Source organism: Nomascus leucogenys, chromosome 3 (assembly GCF_006542625.1).
Source record: "Nomascus leucogenys isolate Asia chromosome 3, Asia_NLE_v1, whole genome shotgun sequence".
Classification (NCBI taxonomy): domain Eukaryota; kingdom Metazoa; phylum Chordata; class Mammalia; order Primates; family Hylobatidae; genus Nomascus; species Nomascus leucogenys.
Genome location: NC_044383.1, coordinates 7,795,521 through 7,812,868, shown reverse-complemented (window position 1 = coordinate 7,812,868; position 17,348 = coordinate 7,795,521). Strand labels below are relative to the sequence as shown.

The following is a 17,348-nucleotide window of genomic DNA, read 5'->3' as shown; positions in this document are numbered from 1 at the left end:
AGATATAGTACATTTTAACTATAAATACTATAGTTATTTTTAACTATAAATACTATTTTAACTATAAATATCTGTTAATATTTGATAGACATTTCCTATCAAATATTGAGACTCAGAGGCCCATTTGTAATTTAAGTTCTAACCTTTTTACCATAACTTTTAGTCAGATTGTTAGGCCTAAAATCTCCCTTTAAGATTTTCCGGATAAAATTCCTGAAACTTAGTCCACATTCATGTTATAAAACTTTTAGAAAAGAGAATGGACTAGGTTGTCCATTTTATCTCTTACATCCTTGTTTCTTCTTAATGCTTGTTTATTTTTGTACTTACTGTATCTATCAAAGAATAAAATAAAACTATAGATATAAATTGTGGCATGTCTATTTTCAGGAAAATAGATTGATAAATAGATAATAAGATCTGTGACTTGATAAATTACGTCTTCCCTCTTGCTCTGTGTTCCCACATATTGAGCACTATTCAACCACATTGTTTCAATCTTCACAAATTACAGGGAGCAGATACATTTAACTCAATTTCAGTAGGTTTAAAATAGAGAAAGCATCTCATAAAACCCCATAATGAATTTAAATTTTTTTCATAAGTGAGAAAAATGTAAGGAAAAGGAAGTAATTAATATGCAAGTCACATAGTGGTAACAACCAAGAAGTAGGGAAGTTGTATGATTCAGAAGGGAGAAAAGACTACATAATACAAATACTGCCCTCCTATTACCCATGTCACCCATCTCCCAGTGTTATCCTGTCTTCACCTTGTTTAGGAATTACCGTGAAAACTCTTGGAGAAGACTTGGGAATCTGTAGACTTGCGTGTGGAGGAAGCAAACCGGCATTTATTGAATAGCTCTTATGCCATGTACTTTGATGTGTATGTTTGTACAAGTTTTTATTTTCATTCTTGGAGCTGCATATTGTACAAATAAGTAAACTAAAGCTCATCAAAAGATGTTTCACATGGTCATACAGCTGGCAGAACTCTCAGGCTAGAGCCTAAACCCAGATCTTTCTGCCTGCGGAGGCCTGTTCCCCCAGCAGTACTCCACTGCGTCCATGTACTCCACACACAGCAAGGCCCTGCTAACAGTCAGATCGTCGTAGTAGTGGTGTACCCCTAGGCACAGCTAGCCTGCCTTAAGAGTCTCTTACAGAGTACTTTTCTTATATTGCCTAAATTTCAGCTTTAGAGATTTGTTTATATTTGCAAGCTATCTCTGCACAAATTCTTGTTCCAAAAACTAAAACTGCTGGCTTGAGGCCTTTGTTAAGCAGTTATAGAGGTTAAATAGGTGACTGTGGGATGGTTTTAGAGCCAGACATTATTGAGAACATTGTAACCTAGAGCTCATACTCTGACTAAAGCAACTGCCTGGCAAACTGTGTTTTGAGAGTCAGTTCGTGAGTTGATAACTTATCTGCGTAAACAAATAATAAAATAAAAAAGAGTTCAAAGTTCTCTTAGGACTCCCGAGGGAGAGGACAAGGCACAATAGAAGTGCTAGAGAGCCACCTGTGCTTGTAGTCACACACGCTTCCCAGGCAGGTGCCAAGCCTACTGGCACACACAGATGACAAGTAAGACAGATGTTTGTGGAATAAGCAACACACGCATGCCTGTCTTGGGTTCTGTTGAGGCAATGACATTAAAAGCTTAAAGTAGTATTTCTTAATGGCAGTACTACTTTCCTAATGATTGGAAAATTGAGTGGTAGGCTGAGTTTACCCAGTGTCAAAGGGTCCAAGTGTATTCCAAAATGTATTCCAGGCCGGGCGCAGTGGCTTACGCCTGTAATCCCAGCACTTTGGGAGGCCGAGGTGGGTGGATCACTTGAGGCCAGGAGTTAGAGACCAGCCTGGCCAACATGGCAAAACCCCATCTCTATTTAAAAAAAAAAAAAAAAAAAAATTAGCCGGACATGGTGGCACACGCCTGTAATCCCAGCTACTCGGGAGGCTGAGGTAGGAGAATTGCTTGAACCCGGGAGGCGGAGGTTGCAGTGAGCTGAGATCGCATCACTGCACTCTGGCCTGGGCAACTCTGTCTTAAAAAAAAAAAAAAGTATTCCAGAGAATATCTTAAGAACAAAAAGTGTTCTGAGATTAAATACATTTGGGAAACATTGGTTTTTACAGAGGTAAAGTAGATTTTTCTATTGCAGGATTGCTTATTATATATTTATTGTTTTAATATCAATAAATATTGTTACTCCACAGAAGTGAGTATATGGTAAACATCATCTTTCAAACCTGACTCTGGAAAATTTTCATTCAGTTTCCCAGGAACTAGTGTTCTGTGAAACACTCATCAGGAAATGCTAAACTGGAGACTGTTAAGATAATGAGTATCTCAAACTGTGGCTGAGTAAGATTTCTTAGGGTTTCTTTTTTTTTTAAGAGACAGAGTCTCACCATGTTGTCCAGGCTGAATTCGAACTCCTGGGCTCAAGCAATCCTCCCCTGTCGACCTCCCAGATAGCTTGGACTACAAGCACATGCCATCGTGCCTGGCCAGTTTCTCAGGAATTTTTAAATTCAATATAGATGGAGTAGGCTGAAAGAGCAGTGGTAATCAGATGCACCAAAAAAGAGAAAAATGAAAAGCTTTGAAAGTTTAGAATAATCTTTAATCTATCTCACTTGAGTAAGATCTAAATGTGATTCGCTTCTTATAGTAGCTATGATCGTTAGCCAAAGCAAGCCACCCAATGAGGAGTGTTATTATTTGTATTGGCCTAATTCACAATGGTAGATTTGAAGTGTGTGCTTTGAATGTTTAGGTGATACTCTCAAAAGTGGGTCAATTTTAAGAAATGTTGACAGCAGAATCACTCCTTATCCTTGCACTTTTCACAGGGAAGTGAGCCTCTTCAACCCTCATACATAGTGGGGCATGTGGCCTCAGCCCCCAAAGAACAAAACCTGATTACTTTATTCAATGACGGGGAGCACAGTCAGGTATGCTTTCCATGGTGTCCAAGGTGACAGCAAATCCCCAGTCTACTTCGTCATTTCAAAACTAGTCTAAGTCGAAATTGATAGGGAAAAAATCCACTTGATCCTGAAATTGCTTTCTAAGCATCTTTGTGATCTTAGCTCTGGGGCCTGACTTTGTCTTCTTTGTCTCTTCCTTTTTCTAGTCTTTTTATGGATCATGGGGGGAAATTACAGATTGACTGTTTATTATAATCCTCCCTGTTTTAAATCACAGGGTCTTAAAAATGATTTTGTTCGGAATATTCTATGGACATTTGAAGATATCCATATGTTGGTCGGCTCCAACATGCCCATATTTGGAGGAGGCAGATACCCAGCAGTCAGCTTACGTCTCAGGTAAACCAACATCGTACCCCTCCTCAAGCTTATGGTATTTAAATTCCTCCTTTAGAATCAGTGTTCCATCAGACTGAGGTTGCAGTGAGCCAAGATCGTGCTACTGCACTCCAGCCTAGGTGAAAGAGCAAGACTCGTCTCAAAAAAGAAAGAAACAGTGTTCCATCTATTTGGGCATCTTCCTCTTTCTCTACGTTTTTTCACCTCCCTCCTTCCCCTGCCAGTTGAAATGGCCACATTAAGGAAGGAGCTACTGTCAGCAGATGCTGAAAGGCAGGCCTATAGCTGAGTCTTCATTCTAGACCTCATTGAATAGAGCCAGAGGTTTGTTGGACTGGCCTAGTCTTAGGTCTGAATCTACAACTTGTGAGAATATTCAAGAGAGTTTATTTAATTAGTTAGAGAGCTTCCTACTAACTACTTGTGAGCATTTTTCTTAATGCTCCACGTGTATTTGTTGACATTAGCCAATGTGAATTCTAACTTAAGCATGGTCTTGTATGGTATTCAGTCTTTCTTCAAGTTGTGTGTGAGGAGCAGGCAGTAGGCTCACAGTCCTTTCCTATCATATCGTCTTCTATTCTTACTGAAAACTTACCAATGTCAGAAGTACAAGCAAGCTTTTGGAAAGATGTTAAATATAGCACAACCACTGAGCTGCATGTGCATATCTTATCAGAAAAGAAAGCATAGATGGCATTTTCTATCTAGAGAGGACAGCTTAAAATACTTAAATGGTGAAATAACTTTCAGATGATTCATTAAGGAACATCTTAATTAAACCAAATAACACTAGAAATGTATATTTTTAGGGATAACAACAAACCAATTAATGTGCTAACTGGAATTGACTATTGGTTGGACAACTTGATATGCAATGTACCAGAGCTTGTGATGTGTTTTCATGTAAATGGAATTGTACAGGTAAGATACAGCGTAATTTTTCTGATCTCTCGAATGCAAATTGGTACAGAGAGTTCCTCACCAAAGTCTTTAGGCCCTAAAGTACTAAGGTGCATTTTTGCCAGGGAAGATAGCTGTGAATAAACTGAATTTGAGTGTACATTTAAGTTGGTGATAACAGAATTCTAGATGTTATAGAAGTATAATTTTACAGGCAATTTGGAGGAGGTTCATAAATATATGAAAACCTGCATTTGTAGCCATAGAACTCTAATTTTAATGCCAAGCACTCATTAATAATTAACTGAAAGTGTCTGTACAATGGAGGCGTTTCTTCGTTATGCAAATATCTACTCAGTACATGCGAAGTTTTAGGGAAAGATGTTGTAAAAATTGCATATGGTAGATAGCTTATATAGCAAATTCTTATTGAGCATATTCTGTTTAGAAGACACGTATCCCCATTATAAGTGTTGGGGGAAGCCAGGCTTGTTGGCTTGTTCCTGTAATCCCAAGATACTCAGGAGACTGAGGCAGGAGGATCACTTGAAGCCGAGAGTTCAAGACCAACCTGGGCAACATAGTGAGACCCTAATTGTAGAAAAAAACGCACACACTTAGTTGGGCATGGTGGTACGTGTCTGTAGTCCCAGCTACCTGGGGGGCTGAAGCAGGAGGATCACTTGAGCCCAGGAGTTTGAGGCTGCAGTGAGCTATGATCGTGCCACTGCACTCCAGTATGAGTGACAGAGCAAGACCCTGTCTCAAAAAAGTAAAAAATTGAGAATTTAAACAATAAACAATTGTTGAAGGAAAACAAAGAATAAGCTTGGTTGTTACTCAGAAAGAAATAATCTAATGGGAAATAATATGCAGAGAGAACAGTAGGAGGCAGATAAGAATTAGAAGTGTAATACACAGAAGTCTAGATCATCAGAGAAGGGGGTGAGCACTTCCATTCAGGTCTGGAGGAAAGACTTTGTGGAAGAAGGGGCATCTTAACTGAATCCTGAATGATAGCTAGTATCTCAAAAAATAAGAGCTGGATTTTAAAAGTCTAGTGTAAATACATGAAAGGATTGACAATAAATCCAGCTAGGGAATACAGGATTTATGTAGCAGAATAGCTGCAAGAAAGGTTGGAAAAGTCATGGTCAAATGATGGAGATCTTAAATGTTGAGCTAAGGAGTATGGACTTGGTTCAGTTGGTAATCTGGAATCAGAGAAGGCTTTGCATCTAGGAGGGGAAATTTGTTGTGTTAGAATATTAATTTAGAGACAGCATATAGGACAGACAAGGAGGACTTAGAGACAAGAAAACCGGAGGCGTTGTATCATTTTGCAGATAGTATAATGTACTTTCCACTAGAGAGGAACTATTAAGAATCAACAATGCTAAGAATAGATAGCATTTATTGAGTGCTTATTTTATCCAAGCACTTTGCTGAATGCTTTTAAATGCTTTACCTTATTTGATCTTCTTAGCTACCTCACATGCTGTTGTTCCTATTTGATGGAAAGAGAGACTGAGGATCAAGGAGCTCAAGTGAGTTGCCCAGGGTCACCTTAGCAGTGAGTGGCTGTGCCAGTCTTTGTGCCTCTCTCTGGCTGAGGACATGCTTTGAACCATTATATTCCAACCCATTGATTCTTAACCTGATTGTGCATCAGAATCACTTGTGGTCTCTGAAAAAATGCACTTGCTTGGGCCCCCAGTGTTCTAGTATCAGTAGGATGTGTACTTCTGCCTTTTCTGAAAGTCTGCTATATAATTCTGGTTTGCAGTCTTGATTGAAAACCACTGTTAGACCATCTCCCTAAATGGCAACATTTAGTGAGAGGCTGGGGTGGGAGTGGTGAGCAAGAGAAAAGAGAGAGGCAGATAAAGCGTTACAAAGGCGGAGGGGAAGAGGAGTCAAAGGAGATTCCAGGGTTTAGGGACTAGCATAATGGTGGTGCCATTTAGTGAGATAAGGATGTTGAATTGGTTTAGACAGGGAAGGTAATATGTTTTTGTCACGTGTTCAGTTTGAGGAAAGTATAAAAATGTCTAGTGAGCATTTTGAAGTTGCAGCCATTAGAGAAATAAATTGAAGCATCATTTGCCTAGATACTGTCAGATTTTGTCACCAGAGGAATCTATTAAAATCAGACATTGGAGCCTCTCCCCATAGGGGTAAAAATGGAAGGGCATTTAGAGAGAGAGGAGAACAAGAACAGCACAGATTAAAATATGGGAAAGGAGCATTTTAAGGAAGGAAATAACATTGGGGACTTCAGATGAACAAAGTGGGGTGAAAATCAACCTCAGATGATTGTGTTTGGTCTTACATTCCAGTTGATTTGAAGTTTCTAGTTTTAGAGTACTTCAGAAAATGTGGTAGGAGATGTTTAGGAAAGTGTGCACAGAAGACAAGAAAAATGCAAAGGCACTTTTTAAATAGTGGTAGTAATGTCCATGAAGCCTTTACTCTTAGTACCACCTCCATTCCCCCCTGCTCCATCCCTGTGAAGTAATAAAGTCCATAGATGAAGGGAAGAGAAGTGTCTACTGGAAAAGTGTCCTTAATGATTCTCTCTCCTTGACTCACTGACTCTAGTTTCTAGCAAAATAAAGGCCAGAAATACATGTGTTTTAAAATCTTGCTGGGTAAAGCCTACCTTCATTTACCGTCTTCCCAGTTGAAAACTATTAAAGTGGAGTAAAAGTATTCGGTATGATTTGTTCCATGTCAGAACAGAAATAAGATTCTGCCTAAATCTGAGGTTCTAAATCTGGTAGTGATTCTCCATTGAAATTACTCCAACAGTGAACTGCCCTTGCTGATGGGGTGGATGAGATTCCTTTGGGAGGCTGGAGCAGAAAAAAGATTAAAAACCACTGGTTTAAACACTTTCATGCTACACAGGTTTCTGTTTGCAGGACTTCTGCATTTGGTTGCTTTTTAAAAAGAAAGGTGTTGTTTCCTTGGGTTTTCTCTTAAACTGCTTTCCATCTGTCTGTGTTTTACAGAAATATGAAATGATAAAGACAGAAGAAATTCCCAATTTGGAAAATTCTAATTTTTCTACTAAAGTCATAAAAGACATTGCACAGAATATTTTATCATTTTTGAAATCTAATTGTACCAAAGAAGGACATACCTATTGGCTCTTTAAAGGTAAGCTATTAATACTTCTTGAGTGAACAGTAATTGATTTGGGTAACTGCTGTAAAATGAGGCTTATTTATTTTTCTTTACAGCAAGCGGCAGTGATATAGTGAAGCTCTATGACCTCACTACTCTTTGTGAAGAAACTGAAGACAAATACCAAAATCCATTCACAATGCCGGTGGCCATTCTCTTGTACAAGTGAGTGCTTTCAGAATTTAAGATGAAGAAGTAGCCTATTATATAAAGTTTTAAAGCATACAGCCACAGTATCCAAACCAAGGCTTTTAAATGCTTTTAGGTTTTCATAGTAGGGGGAGAAATACATATACACATTGTACCAAATATTACTCAGCTTTCTTATGCCACCATAGTATAAATGTTTTGGGGGTGGTGGGTAAAGTGTAAAGTTTAGTATTTTGTTGTTTCTTACAGCTCTTTGTTGGAAAGAAGCAGGAGCACGCCTAGACTTGAGTCTTGCAAACAATGATGAATGGGCAGTAAAGTTGATATAAACTCTTTTTTTAGGGTCGCTTGCAACATGATGGTGAAGAAGAATCAAAATAAGAAACACTATGGAACTATTAGAACATTGCTTCTTAATTGTCTGAAATTATTGGACAAAAGCAGGCATCCTCAAGTAAGATGAACATTTATGTATTCTCTAAAACAATTCTAGCATTCTAATAGGGAATTGTTACCTAGACAGTAAAGCCTCCTGATTCATATTCCGTAACTGCCCTATTCAGTGTGGTAGCCATTAGCACATGTGGCTGTTGATCACTTAAAATGTGCTTTGTCTGAATTGACATGTGCTGTAAGTGTAAAATACACACTGAATTTTGTAGATAGGGTGTCTGTACATATTACATGTTGAAATGCAATATTATATATATTGGATTAAATATATTTAAGTTGATTTCACAGATTCTACTTTTTAAATGTAGCTACTAGAAAATTTTAAATTTCTGTATGTGATTCATGTTACATTTCTCTTAGACAGCACTGCTCGATAAATTTAGAACTCATGTTATTCTCACAGTAGTGCCCTTAGTTCTTTGTTTTGTCGCTATTAGACCTTGTTACCACTTTGTTAATATAAATAGGGTTCACATTCCACACTTCAGGATATTAAAGCATCTCTTAAATAAAGGCCAGTAAAATTTGTTTTAAAGAGAAGGGGAAAAAGTATCTTTTAAAATATTCCCTCAGTCATGCTCCCCACAGTTTTACACCGTCCTTACCTTCGGTTGTCTGATTGACAACTTTATTTTTCACTGTAAGGCTAATTGTTGTATCCTGTTCAAATCACTAAAGGTATGTAAGATATGCAATTTTTCTTTGAAGAGCCAAAGTAATTTTAATTGTAGCCACATTTGATTTAGAGATAAAGATTATCCTAGAGCCCGAACTCAGAAATGTTTTTGAAGAAAAGTAATAAAACATTTTGTTTCTGACTGAAATACCTAATTGCTGACTGAGGTGGCAGTGTTCAGTGGAACTTGAGTGGTTTATGTGGATGTTAGAAAATGGTGTTAAGACTATTGTCTGTGATGAAGAACTGATAAATAATAGAATGAGATAAATGGTCATATATAAATGCTAATTTTAAGAGATACCAGAAGGGACTTTTCCCTTTTTAATGTAATGGTTTTTTTTTCTAGAACCATAGATCGTATAATAAATATTAGTTGCCTATTATAGAGAAACTTGAACTAATTTATAGTTTGTAAAGAAAAATTCTGGTTTCTCACTTGGCATAGGGTGGTATTAAATTTTTGTTAATATTTTAGTTATGATACCCTATACTCAAAAGCTTTTGTTTGTCTCCGGTGAAATTCAAGTGACACCTTTTAAGAGGGAAGGCTCAGGGTGGAGTAATTTCAGGAAACAGGAAATGCATCAGCTTATAAAGATTTTGCGGAGCATACCCAGAGTATCGGTAGCTTTAAACTGGGAACATTTCTGTGTGTTACAGTCTATATGGTGGAAGCAGCCTGTGTGTAGACCTCCTCCTAAAATTTGTTAGTGTGGTAGTAAAATTCACGTAATTTTTGATGACAGTAATTTACACATATTTCTCTCTTTTTCATAAGATTATTGCTTCCGCCAATTACATGCTTTCAGAACTTTTTCAACTGGATGAACCTAAAAAGGAAGAAAATTCAGAATCTCCTTTAAATGAGAATTCTGATGAAAGTTATAGTGAAGAGGAGGAAGAGATGCCCGACAGTGATGAAAATGGATCCTATAGCACCAGCTCTGATCCATCAGATGACAGCAAAGCAGTAGCTATAATCAAGTCTGTTGGAGAACTGTCAGTACCAGAAAAATACAAATCTATTCATCAAATCAGAGTAAGCCTTTAGAATTTATATTAAATTTTTATCAAGGAAACATAATTGTTAATCGAATATAGTTAGCCTTTCAAAAGATACCATTACTTCAATAAACCTTTCATGGTCCAGCATCTAGTAATCATTAGTTTTCTGAATTCTAAAAGTTGGTTTTATAATTGTTCCAGGGTAACTGACCCACATTATGCAAGCCTATAGTGGACAGATGTGTAAACCAGGTGTCTGTCTATTCTTATGTGAAGGATTTTCCTTTCCAGTGACCAGTGTGTAGTCATAGTTATGTCTCCTTACTAGGACACTTCTGTCCAGTTTCGGGGTTGCTGGGAAATGGCATATATAGATTGCTTGGTGAACATAGAGTAGAGAAGGGGGTGGCTCTTGGAGCTGTATATGGTGAGCTCTGGTACATTATCCCTGTGCTATATAGGACAGTACTTTTTTTGTGACTCTGGTGGTCGTGTCTGCCGTATTGGACATGTCTCTGCCCTGGAGAGGGCCAGACAGATTTCTCCCTGTGTGGATTGCACTGACTGTCCTTCTACCACCAGTGTATCTCCCAGGCAGTATATACCTTTCAACATACCATCTCCCTGTGGTTAGATCCAGGCCAGCCTTAAGAGTTCAGGCTGTTCCTTGAACTGAAATACAGTCGTATTTACAGATAATCTCTTAATTTAAGCACTGAGTGTAACTTTCGGATGGAAACTTTAAGCAGGTTTTTGAGGGGCTATGTCTGTCACCCTAAAACGTTGCCCATCTTTCTGACCTTCACTTGCCCCATTGGTTTGCCATGGCCATGCTAGGTTTTTTTTCTCTCGAAAGCATCAAGATTATGCTCATTGGAGGGCCTTTGTATTTGCTGTTGCTTCTGCTTGGAATGTACCTACCATAGGTCTGTTCATGGCTGCCTTTTTTAAGGTTTAAGTCTTGACTAAAATGTTGCCTCTTCAGGGAGTTGTTCCCTGACCACTCTGGCCAAAGCGTGCTCTACTTTTTTGTCCTTCAAGGAGCCTATCTGTTCCTGAAGTTCTTATTTTTATGTTTGTCTCGCCTCACTAGAACGTAAGCTCCCTGCAGGTACAGACACTCTATCTCCCATGTCTAGAACACATTATGGGTGCTCAGTAAATATTTGACTAAGTGACTGCAGAAAAAAGTCATTAACTGTCCATCTAAATTTTAGTTCACTTTCAACTTGAACTTCCACAGTGGAGTGAAAAAATGTTCTGGTTATAATCATTGATTGCAAAAGTTACATGTATATGGAAAACTGCATTGTAACACTAGGCCATGGACTTACGGGGCAATTAGGTGATAATTAAAGATGTAATGAGTTAGTGTCACTATTTTTCACAGATAGCACTTTCTGTTCAGTATCTGAAGCACTCAAAAAATGCCGTCTTAGTATTCATATAAACATGTCTTTAGTTAGCCTTTCCTTATCCTTATTGAATGACTTTTTGGTATGGACAGTCAGCGTGAGCTCCGGGGTCCCAGCTCCCCACTCACTCACCGTGTCCCCAGGCAAATTGCTAAACTGTCTGTGCTTGCTTCTCTTCTGTGCAATGAGAACAGTAATTCCAACCCCACGGGATTCAGCGAAATGAAATGCTTCACAGAAGCCCCTACACATAATATCCTTCGTAGTTGGAGGTTGCTAGCTGGTTTTGCTCCTTAATTAAGCAAATAAATTAAACAACGAGAATATTGGTGATACTTGTTATTTCTAAATTGGTGCTAATTGTTAATTGTGTTTTGCCCAGTGTCGGTGCTAATTATGAGTGGAGCTTGACCTATTAGATGATGTCTATATTTGTCTAAAACATTACGACCCTAGTTCTTGCTTTTTTGTCATAATAGAATTGTATTTAAAATTGTAAGTACTTAAAGCAACATATATGTTGTAAGATCTTTTTAAGCAAGATTTTTGTTGATAATGCTTACAGTAATTTAATCTTTAACAAAAACAATATGTTGACCTTAATACATTGGCAGTGTATTAATAATTTTACGTTTGTTCCTCAAGCCCAGTTGTGCATTTCCAGTTTGCCATGACACAGAAGAGCGCTGTAGACTTGTGCTTAGCTATGTTCTAGAGGTGAGTTTAAGTTTAGTCTTCACTTTTTCAGTAAAGTTTGTACTTGATATGCAAACTACACTTGTTTGTTGGTATCTAAATGTTATTCTGAATCGTGTTCTGCCGTGATTTTTTTTTCCTTAAGCATAAAGTGAAAATCAGATTCGTTTTTCCCAAATCTTCCAGGTCAAACATAGTTTTTAAAAGTCTGTTTGTGAGATGGGAATTTTCCTAAACGTATTCAGTAGTCCAGATACTGTCTTATATTCAGTTTTCAGTTGACCTGAAGTTAGGTATATAGTGAATGCTTCTCCTTTTTTTGAAGGGTTTAAAATCTGTCGATAGCAGCATCAAAAAAGAAAGCGACCTTCCAGCAGCTGACCCCAGCACTCCAATCCCGTTAAAATATGAAGACGAATCCACCAGAGGGGGTCCCGAGGGGCTAGAGAAGCAGATGGCCTTGTTTCTGGACAAAAGTAAGTTGAATTGATGTGCAAATAAGGCCTTCAATAGAATAATACACTGGTTCTTTATCAACAGCAGACTTATGTCAATTAAGGCATTCATTGAAAGGCATTGAGAAAAAGATATCCTGTGAACTGGAAGTAGGGGTAGTATTCTTTCATTTGAAATATAAAAAGGATAATTTTGATGTTTCATGGACATTTCTAATAAGAACATAAGGAACCTGCATTTTCCCGTTACCCACAGTGAGGAACTAATGCTTCAGCCTAGTGGAGTTCTCAGAAATTGCTGCTTCAGTAAAAGCACTGGATTGTGTAGGAGCCACAGACTTAGGAGCCAAACTGTCTAACTTCATATCTTGGCTTTGCTAGGGCAAGTTGTTCCACTTCTTTGAGTCACTTTTTATCTCTTTCAAAATGGAGACGATAATAATGGCTTCTTTAAAGGGTTGTTACAATGATTAAATGGTTAATATATGTAAAGTGCTCAGAACAGTGCACATAATAAGCACTATAGAAGTGTAGGCTGTTGTTACTGCACAGAACTTGAATAAGCTACAAATGTCACTTTTAAATTATCTAGTTTGTTCTTTAGGAATATAACATCATGAAGAATATATGGACTTTGAAGCAGAAGTTGTGAATTTCTTATTTTAACCTAAGTTATATTTCTTTTTCCAACCTTATTTCTTTCCCCCTTTTAAATCAGTTTTGTTTTGTTTTGTTTTGTTTTTTAAAAAAAAAAGTGTAGAAAGCCTGTATGTTTGAAATACGTCTGAATCACAGTGGAAGTGCTTTCTGGACCCTTCTTCTTTTCCTGAACAAACATGGTGGAGGTAGGAGAGGAATAGATTTATTTCCCCAGCATTTATGTAGTGCTGCTTGTATGCCAGGCTTCAGCCTACAGGCAGTAAGGAGATCACACCAGGACTTTTGCCATTCTTTTTTTCTGAAATGCCTTTTCTGTCTCCTTCTCCATCTCCCTTTTGAAAATCCTGCTCAAGCTCAGAATCTCCATGTTTCCCTCTGTTATCCATCAGAATTACTTGATTCTCTTACCACTTTGTCCTGTGAGCCTGCCTTATGTCAGAGTTGCTGCGTTAAATGGTTTTACACACACATGCACACACACAGTTGTGAACAAGAACTTTATCTTAATTTTAGTTTCTCACAATGCCTCTTACTCACAGATGATGCTTATATCAGCAGAGGAAAAAAATCCATACACAAATTAAACCATAATGAAGACTAAGTACCTTCCATCGCCTTGAAAGACTTATGTTCTAGCTGATTAAAAAATGAGGAACCCTCAGGCTGGGGGAAGGGGTGGGTGTTTTTGTTATTTGCGGAGCAAAATGTTCCACAGTATTTTGTTCTTTCTCTGTTAATTACACTTAACATATTTTGTTGTGGTTTATGTTATCAAGGATAGAGGCCATATAACTTCATGTCACAGTTTCCAGTGCCTGGCACAGTACTTGGCACAAAAATGATCATTTGTTGAGTAAAGAAGTTAGCGATGGGCTGGACTTTAAATAAAGAGTATTCCTGGTAGAGGAAATAGTAAACTAAGATGGGAGATAGGAAAAACAGGCATGTTCATAGGTGACAAGTAGTAACTTAACATTGGCTGACGGGTAGTAGGATGGACAAGTAGGAAGTGAGACTGAGAAACATGCAACTAGCTTAGGCTAAGCTAAGTGGGGAGAAGCCATTTTCATGTTTGAGGACAGGCTTTCACATTGATCTAAGCTGTGCTTTAGGAAGGTAAACTTTGACAGGTTGACGCATAGACTGGAAAAAGGAGACAGGTGTCACTCGTGAGGTTAGCTATGTCAGTGGCACTGGAAGAGAATGACAGAGTTGCCGATGTCAGGGAAGCAGAAGGACTTGGAACTCCCAAGTGAGAGTCACAGCCATTTCACTCCAGTGTATTTAAGCAGTAAAGCATAGTATTTACCAGTCTTGTCACAATAGCACCTAAGTCTAGAGTGTTTCTATCAAGAAACAGAAAATATTTTTTGTGCATGAGACTCATAGTCAAATGAAATGGGCTGTCTTTTTTTTTCTCTCCATGTCACAGTGGGCTCCCTTCAGAAGGGCAATTATTCCAGTCAATCTGGAATGATCCCTGGCTCTTGGCAACATAAAATGAAACTTCAGCTGATTCTCAAGTCATCGAAGGCCTATTATGTTTTGTCCGATGCTGCCATGAGTCTTCAGAAATATGGAAGAGCATTACGATACATTAAATTAGCTTTGCAAAGCCATGGTAAGCCACTATAAATGAATATGTTTAATAGGCACTGGGAAGAGAGAACAGAGAAGGCATCTGAATCACAGTGGAAGTTTACTCCTATTTCTCTTGTAAATCTTTATTTTAAAATGACTGTTTCCAATCCTGTGTGTGTTACCTTCTATTTTAGTTTCTGCTCAGTGGTTTAACATCTCTTTGCTTTGAAATACATGAAGCCGTAATATGTATTGTTGGACATAAACAGAATAGAAACAGTGCTACAAAGTGTTCAACTGGTAACACAGTTTCTTCATATTTCCTGTGATCATTAATTTTTTCTGCATTTGTGTTTTTTCTTCTTCCCGCCCTTTCTAAACAGATACTTATTGCTGCCTCTGCACCAATATGCTTTCCGAAGTGCTGCTGTTTCTCTCTCAATATTTGACACTTTGTGGTGATATCCAACTAATGCTGGCCCAGAATGCAAATAATAGAGCAGCACACCTTGAAGAGTTTCATTACCAAACAAAAGAAGACCAGGAGATCCTGCATAGCCTTCACAGAGAGTCCAGTTGCCAAGGTGTGCCACAGGCTTCGACCACGTGGTTCACAGTGGGACTGTGCAGTCTAGCTCATGCTTATTTGAGTATTCAGAAAAGGGACAGAAATATTACAGTTTTGATATTTGCTCTGTATTTGTTTATTTATTTTTTGAGATGGAGTTTCGCTCTTGTTGCCCAGGCTGGAGTGTAATGGTGCAATCTTGGCTCACTGAAACCTCTGCCTCCCAGGTTCAAGCGATTCTCCTGCCTCAGCCTCCCAAGTAGCTGGAATTACAGGCATGCCCAGCTAATTTTTTATTTTTAGTAGAGACGGGGTTTCTCCATGTTGGTCAGGCTGGTCTTGTACTCCTGGCCTCAAGTGATCGCCCACCTTGGCCTCCCAAGGTGCTGGGATTACAGGTGTGAGCCACCATGCCTGGCCTACTGTTTTATTCATTTCTTAATTTTAAAATTAAGCATGATCTTGTGTATTTGTATAAAATGGTTTTTAAGTATTTTGTAATTACTGTTCGTATAACTAGAACTAAATATAAAGTAAGATATGAAGATAGTTGTGTCAACTTTTTATTTTATTTTTGAGACACAGTCTCGCTCTGCCATCCAGGCTGGAGTGCAGTGGGGTGATCTTGGCCCACTGCAACCTCCACCTCCTGGGGTCAAGTGATCCTCCCATCTCAGTCTCCCAAGTAGCTAGGACTAGTACATGTGCCACCACACCTAGCTAATTTTTGTATTTTTGTTAGAGACAGCGTTTCACCATGTTGTCCCAGACTGGTCTCAAACTCCACAACTCAAGCGATCCTCCCACCTTGGCCTCCCAAAGTGCTGGGATTACAGGCATGAGCCACTGCGCCCAGCCTTGTGTCAGCTTTTTACACTCTTCTTTTCATGAGGTTCTTGTAGGTAACACTTGTAGTCAGCTAACAAAGCTGTGGGTTTCCTTTTGAAATGTGTAACAGTTGGTGAAGGTGGTTAATTACCTTCTGAATGATTCCTCAGGGCTGAAATAAAGTGATCATTGTTTTTAAAGTTAGTTCATAGCCAGCCGTCTTACTGAATATGTCACTCTTTGCAATTATCAGGCTTTAAAACTGGGAAATAGAATAATCTCATCCGCAGCAGCGATATCCCTCCCTCTTAACTTCAGCACAGTGTGTAAGCACAGTGTGTAAGCACGCTGCCATTAAGACAGTGAATGAAGTAAAAGATGAGTCTTCTGAAAGTGCTTCTGTAATGTCTCATGGGGTTGTTTTATTATGCTCTTAAATTGTTATACTGAATATTACTTGATGTTTGCCTCCCAAAGTTTTAGGCAATTCACAGCTGGAGGAGTATACTGGGGGAGAGGGGAAAATGTGTTATTTTCTAATATTTTTGCCCTTTCTTCCCCTCTCTCCGTCTTTCTCAAATAATCATTGTTTTATAGACGTAGTAGGAAAGTCCTTAGTGTATTTTTACCACTCCCATCATAGCAATTTCAGTTAAATACTTTTTACTCCAGTCCCCACTAGATGGCATTTTTAATCTTCGAGGGCTTCTGTAGCAGCCTCTTCAGTGACTTAAAGTTAATATTGGCACATTATTTCAAGAACTATTTCCATTAATTAAAAGTAACAACTTTACTTTGTATTAGTGGACAACTTTAGGTCTATCCTAATAAACAAGTGTACCTGGGAAAACCTGGATCACAGGAATTGTTTGATATTCCTAGGCAGGAAAATATTTTTATCCAACATTAATATCCCAAGAAATATAATTTTATAAGTAAATAGATCTTTATTATGAAACTTAAATATTGTTGTATTGATTGAATCTTAGTATATTTATACTATGTTGCATTTTTTATTACTTAGAATTTAGAATCTCAGGTTCATTTAGATACTGAGGAAGAAGGAATCACATGACTCGCATTGATGTATCCCTTTTTTCTTTTCAGGATTTGCATGGGCAACTGATTTGTCTACAGACTTAGAAAGTCAACTTTCTGTTAGTTGTAAATGTTATGAGGCTGCTAATGAAATCTTGCAATTTAGTGACTTGAAAAGCCAAAATCCAGAACACTATGTACAAGTATTGAAGAGAATGGGTAACATTAGAAATGAAATTGGTGTGTTTTACATGAATCAGGCTGCTGCGTTACAAAGTGAGAGAGTAGGTGAGTATCTCTTTAGATTCCTCTCTTTATTGCCTGTTCTCTTAGAAAATTATGCTAATTTTGTTTGAACAAAGAACTGTGGCACTTGATTTT

At 38.1% G+C, this 17,348-nt stretch overlaps 1 protein-coding gene across 2 annotated transcripts in view; it reads left to right on the top strand.

The window, feature by feature from the left end:
- Positions 1–17,348, top strand: part of EDRF1 (erythroid differentiation regulatory factor 1) — a 47,048-nt gene that overhangs the window by 6,615 nt on the left and 23,085 nt on the right. Inside the window, exons 7-18 of one of the 2 annotated variants that reach the window (XM_030805640.1) lie at positions 2,871–2,972; positions 3,226–3,347; positions 4,160–4,271; positions 7,265–7,412; positions 7,496–7,604; positions 7,932–8,043; positions 9,500–9,760; positions 11,787–11,858; positions 12,163–12,313; positions 14,385–14,573; positions 14,917–15,117; positions 17,037–17,255. In XM_030805640.1, the coding sequence (XP_030661500.1) occupies positions 2,871–2,972; positions 3,226–3,347; positions 4,160–4,271; positions 7,265–7,412; positions 7,496–7,604; positions 7,932–8,043; positions 9,500–9,760; positions 11,787–11,858; positions 12,163–12,313; positions 14,385–14,573; positions 14,917–15,117; positions 17,037–17,255 (1,798 nt within the window). The remainder of the gene's footprint in view (positions 1–2,870; positions 2,973–3,225; positions 3,348–4,159; positions 4,272–7,264; positions 7,413–7,495; positions 7,605–7,931; positions 8,044–9,499; positions 9,761–11,786; positions 11,859–12,162; positions 12,314–14,384; positions 14,574–14,916; positions 15,118–17,036; positions 17,256–17,348) is intronic. The other variant, XM_030805633.1, reaches the window with a different exon arrangement.